Source organism: Glycine soja, chromosome 13 (assembly GCF_004193775.1).
Source record: "Glycine soja cultivar W05 chromosome 13, ASM419377v2, whole genome shotgun sequence".
Taxonomy (NCBI): Eukaryota; Viridiplantae; Streptophyta; class Magnoliopsida; order Fabales; family Fabaceae; genus Glycine; species Glycine soja.
In genome coordinates this window covers 2,526,522-2,531,938 of record NC_041014.1, presented here as the reverse complement: position 1 = coordinate 2,531,938, position 5,417 = coordinate 2,526,522, and the positions used below count along the sequence as shown (strand labels likewise).

Here is a 5,417-nt window from a genome sequence, read left to right as displayed (position 1 = left end):
ACCCTTAAAAAACATAGGTGAGGAGAAACTTTATAGGACAATTTTGTATTGTAGTTGTATTGTTTCAACTTACTCTGATGTCAACACAAAAAACAGACATGATCACATGTGATTGCACAAAGCACAATGCATTAGGGTAATGTATGGGTACGCGTGTGCGTGGGGTTAAAAAAGGTGAACGCATTCACGAGGAATAGGGTTAGAGTGGTGTGAGTATCGAGAATTGGGGTGCCCCAAGAAAGAAGCAACCACCTTTCACCTTTGGTCCTTTTCTCATGCATTGGAATAATACACGTTTGTTCAGAGACAGAGAGAGACCTAAAAGGCCATGCCAGAATTTAAAAATTTGAGTCCAAACAAAAGGGGCATACAGTTCAGTAATTAGGTCAGTTTCACAATTTTGTGAGTCAATTTCTTACACGTTTTAATGTAAATTTGTACTTAAAATACTGGCATTTTAATTATATTTATATATATTAATTCAAATTTCATTTATTATGCAATTTTTAAATAGGAAGTTCTTTTAATTAAATATTAATATATGAATATTTATTTAAAATTCGATTACACATTTAATGCAAGCTGGTTATTGTTGAAAATAATATGAAAAAAATTCGACCAAAGCTTTGTCATGAGTCTTGCTGGGAGCTGATAACATTTTTTTTATTAAAAATTACATTGAAAATATACTTCTATTGAAGTTTTAATTTAATTTATATTTATCGTGAATATAATTAAATACTTTTGACCAAATATATTGATGAATGAGATAAGGTGTGTGTTTTTGAAATGGACTAACGTTTTAGAATGAGATAACAATAGTAGTTTATGCATCTTTTAGCACTTTTTTATTTATTTAATTTTTAGCTCCAACACAGGTACAAAAAGGCTACTATAAACACGAAGGACCTGATAAAATATTAAATTAATCTTCTATTTAAAAAGTTTTACATATAAATTAAATTCCATTCTAAAAATTATCATAATTAAGAATATGCAAATAACATTTATTTAATAAAAAGTTGTAACTTTATTTCTTTATCTGAGTACCTTTTCTTTTCTGTTACCGATCAACTTTGTCTTGGATATTACACGGAACCAAACAAAACAACGTATACCCTTCTCTTATTTCCCTTTCAATTTTCACCCTTACTCACTGTTTCTCCTACCTTACCACTTTGTCCCTCTGCTTCTCACTGTGAAACTTCGTTATCTTTTCCCTTCATTTTTACCTATACCACTTCACTTTGCTTTCATTCTCCCGTACCCTATCAACTCCACTTTCCTCTTTTCCCTCTCTCTCTCTCTCTCTACCTCACACATCACACATTCTCATCCTCTTTTTAAGTCCTCCCACCTCCAAAGCTGAGAGAGCCACAACACAACCAAAAGCCTATTCACTTGGTCAATCATTCTCTCACTTAGCAAACAAACACTGTGTGTAGCTGCAATGGAAGTAAGTCATAATAAGTCTTTGTATTGTTATAACTACTTATATTTTGTTATGCTACTGGTTTATTTTTAACTTTGATATTTTTGTGGGTGGTTGATAATAGATGTTGAAGATTCCGTACCAATTAGTAATATAGTGTATAAAATCAACATTTGTTAGGCTACTTTTTATTTAACTTTGATTTTTGTGGGAATAGTTGATATTAATTACACGTTAAAGATTCCATATCAACTAGTAATATGAGTAAATCAAAGTATATATAAAAACATTAGTGATATAATAATTTTTATAAGTTTGTTACTAAATTTTTTGTGATGAAAAAGTAATTTTTTGTTTCTAATGTATTAATTTCCTGTGTATATAGGAGTATTACTACCAGAGACATCACGTGCCAGCATTTGGGAGCTGGGATTGGAATGATAATCTTCCTTTTACACAATGCTTTGAGTCTGCAAGACAGGCTGGTTTGCTAAGATATAGTTACTCTGAGTCTGAAGATAGAGATCTTTATGTCACTGGAGACTTGTATGAGAATGATTTTGTCAAACCCGCTATGATCGTTGTTCCTCGCAGAAGGGTATGTTCTACATTTCTTATTTTTTATGATTCAATTTTCTTTTTTTCTTCATCGGGTATGTTCTATATGCAACTTCTTCTTTTTCTCTGCTTCTATATGCCACTAAATCAACTTAAATAAGTATGATTGGCAATGAAAATAAGAATATACAAAATTATTTTTTTATGCATTATAGAAGTTCTTTCCTATAATCTTTTGAAAAGAATGAAGTGTTTAAATTGTTAAAAATTAATTACTTTGCTTTCAATATATTCACGGGAGGATATTTGTAAGGGACATATTTTGAGTGTAATTTTTTTATATTCTTTTCTAATGGGAATTTGAGTTTTATTTTGATAAATTGTGTAACATGAAGTTTACACTAAACGTTATTACACCTTGTTAGGGTGAAATTTTGATTTTGAATGAAGAATAGTAAAATATCAAAGGAAACTGCAACTAATTGATTTTTGTACATTTAGAAGCGACCTTCGGGCTACATTAATTTGAAGTTGGACAAATTTTTTGACGGGAAATGCTAGTATAATACGTTTTAACGTACTCTTTAAGTCTGTATTAATTTTGGATGAAGCATGAGTTTTAATTTTAGTAAGTAGTAAAAAAATGTGTTGAAATGTAGTTTATATTTCTTTCTCTGTTTTCATTCCCCATCGTCTCGTTGCTTATTATTAGCTGAAAGCTGAAACAAGAGATTTTCTAGAACAAGTTAATCTTCACTTGTCATTAATATTGTATGAGTCATTCACTTTAATGTCCGATTTTTAAAGTGATTAAAGTGACAATTCAAATGTAGTTCTATAAAACATCGGTGTGTACAATATTATAGGCACTGATCCACCCCTTTTAACACGCTTCATTGTCTTCTGAGTCTTTTTTATATTATCTTGTGAGGTTGTGCTTAATCACGATAAAGGGTCTTCTATTTTTCAATTTTAATTTTGTAAAACGACGTATGGCACCTCAAAAGAAGGTGAAAATTAATTAATGACTAGTAAACGAAGTTCCAATGTTTTCCATGCATATCCATAGTCATCCTAATGATCGGGTTAGGCCGTGAGTGTTGAAAAACAAAACAACTTTGTTACTTCTTTCTCTAAGGTTACACTTTATACTTTATAGACACACTTTATAGTGGGCCCAGCTATATTGAATTGAATGAGATTCATGATTCACGCCACAGGGTGAGAAATTATTATATCAGGAGCTTTTTCACGAGCACACAGATTGTTTGTGACGTTTTACATCTCACACTTATTAACAATTTTATAATAACATCTTTTGATAATAAACTATGATTAAAAATGACTTAGTGCAATGGGTGCAACTTTAGGCTTTATTGTCCATGTCAATTGGTCACTAAAAACAAAGACAATGGGATCCATCGGTATCATAACTAGGCAATAAAGTAATCAAAGTTGAAATTGCGATATAATGATGAGTAATGACACACACCAGGCTAGGTAAGCATTCATGTGGTAGATGCCAGACATGTAACTTCAAAGAGGTAACTTTTATTTTTTTTCTGATGGAATTTTTATTTTGTTGTTGACACTATTGTAGGAAAAGGTACGTTGCCAGAATGAAAAAGACGAAAAAAAGCAGAATTGGGTGAGTAATGTGAAGGAGCTACCTAGCCCAACTAGTCCAATTCAAAGACCAAAACCAAAGCCGGTGGATGAGGACTTGTACAAGATCTCACCAGAGCTTCTTTATGCCAAAAATAGGAAGGTCTTACTCGTAGCCCAACCCCCCCGACACACACACACACACAATACCCTTTTGCTTTTTTCTCCACTAAACACATTTTTTGTGTTGATCTTTATTACTTTCATAATGTCAAATTCATTGCATATTCAGTCCTTTGCTTTTTGCATCTTTAGCAAAAGTTTTGATAAAATCCCTTTTCTAATTTTATTTTGCCTTTTGCTTTTGTTTAATGCAGAAGAGAGGGTTGTGTTTCTTTCCAAGCTGCTTGATGCCTACTTGCATTGCTTGAGATCCAAGGAAATTTGAGGAGCCAATGTACATATAAGTGAAATAGATGATAGATACTTGATTGAATGATATTTATTTACAACGGGACCTAGAAGATTATCATTATATATTGTCACATGATTATTGTGGCAAGGACTTTGTTGTTTATTCTTTAGACTTAAACCGTTTAGTTTTTGCTGGGGTGTTTTTAATTAGTCTTTGATGTACTTTGGGGTGAATCATTGTTAGGAATTGAACTTTGGAAGTAAAAGCTCTGTGACCAGAAGTTTAAAGGAAAAAAGGGTTTAAAAAGTTTTTGTTCCTGTCAGATAATCTGATGAATATTCTCCTCAGTGAAGCTCCATGTATGTTCTTGATTTAGAGTTAAGGGGGAATGCTAGAGGCCCTTGTATACTAAAATTGGACTTTGTATATAACAATGCTGATAGCATGCAGGTTATTAATTCAATTAAAGTCAAAATTAATTTTGTTTTGACTTTGGTTTATGGCATTGGGATTTAATTTCATCCTTTCGTAAAGTTAATAGGGCCAAATCAAAGAAATAGATTTGTGGTGTGAAAAAACCAGTACTGTTAGTTAGGAGGGGTGTGTGTAGGCTGTGTATATTAATTTTCGTTTGATTATGTAACCAAATAACCTCTATAACCAGTGTCTTGGATTTTTACCAAATGAAATCAGTACACCCAATCCAATATTTACCATGTCTTTATGAGGTAGCCAGTTCAGTCTAGCTATGAATTCAGTGTGTTTGGATAACACTAAGAAGCAATTCTATTTCTCCAAATTATGGTGGTATATGAAAAAGTAAAAATAACTATTTATTGATTTATTTTCACCATAAAAAATAATTATTTATTTTTCATCAGGAATCTAATCTAAACACACTATTAATCATTCAAGTAATTTGAATGCAAAATTCTATTTGTAGATTTGTCTTCACCATGAAAAATAATTATTTTTCACAACGAATCTAATATAAACACAATTAATCATTCGAGTAATTTGAATACAAAATTGACATCTAGTCATCATAATTAATCAAGGGTAATTTTTTTTTACTAAGGTTAATTCTAAAATTTCATCTATAAAGGCTATATTTGTAACACCCAGTTTTTGGTAAATAAATATATATTGATATTTATTAAGCATGTATTTTGAGTTTTTTTATAATTAATTGAATTAAGTAAATATTTTGGGGTGAGATATTAGGCTGAAATTGAGTTTTAATGATTAGTCATGTGAATCAGAAATTAATAAAAAGTTTTTAGAAATTAAAGAATAGAGACAAAATAGTTTTTGTTAATTAAAATAAGGGTTTCATAGTATTAGAAAATAAATAGAGTAAAATAATATTTTAGAAAATAAAGAGATGTTTTAATAGATTATTTATTT

General features: G+C 30.6%; 1 protein-coding gene across 1 annotated transcript; it reads left to right on the top strand.

Annotated features, from left to right (window-relative positions):
• The first annotated feature begins 1,158 nt into the window (after positions 1–1,158).
• On the top strand, positions 1,159–4,508 carry LOC114381149. The gene is made up of 4 exons (XM_028340333.1): positions 1,159–1,456; positions 1,818–2,030; positions 3,591–3,758; positions 3,973–4,508. The coding sequence occupies exons 1-4, from the start codon at positions 1,451–1,453 to the stop codon at positions 4,024–4,026; spliced, it is 441 nt and encodes a 146-aa protein (XP_028196134.1). The 5' UTR covers positions 1,159–1,450; the 3' UTR covers positions 4,027–4,508.
• Positions 4,509–5,417: the final 909 nt, after the last annotated feature.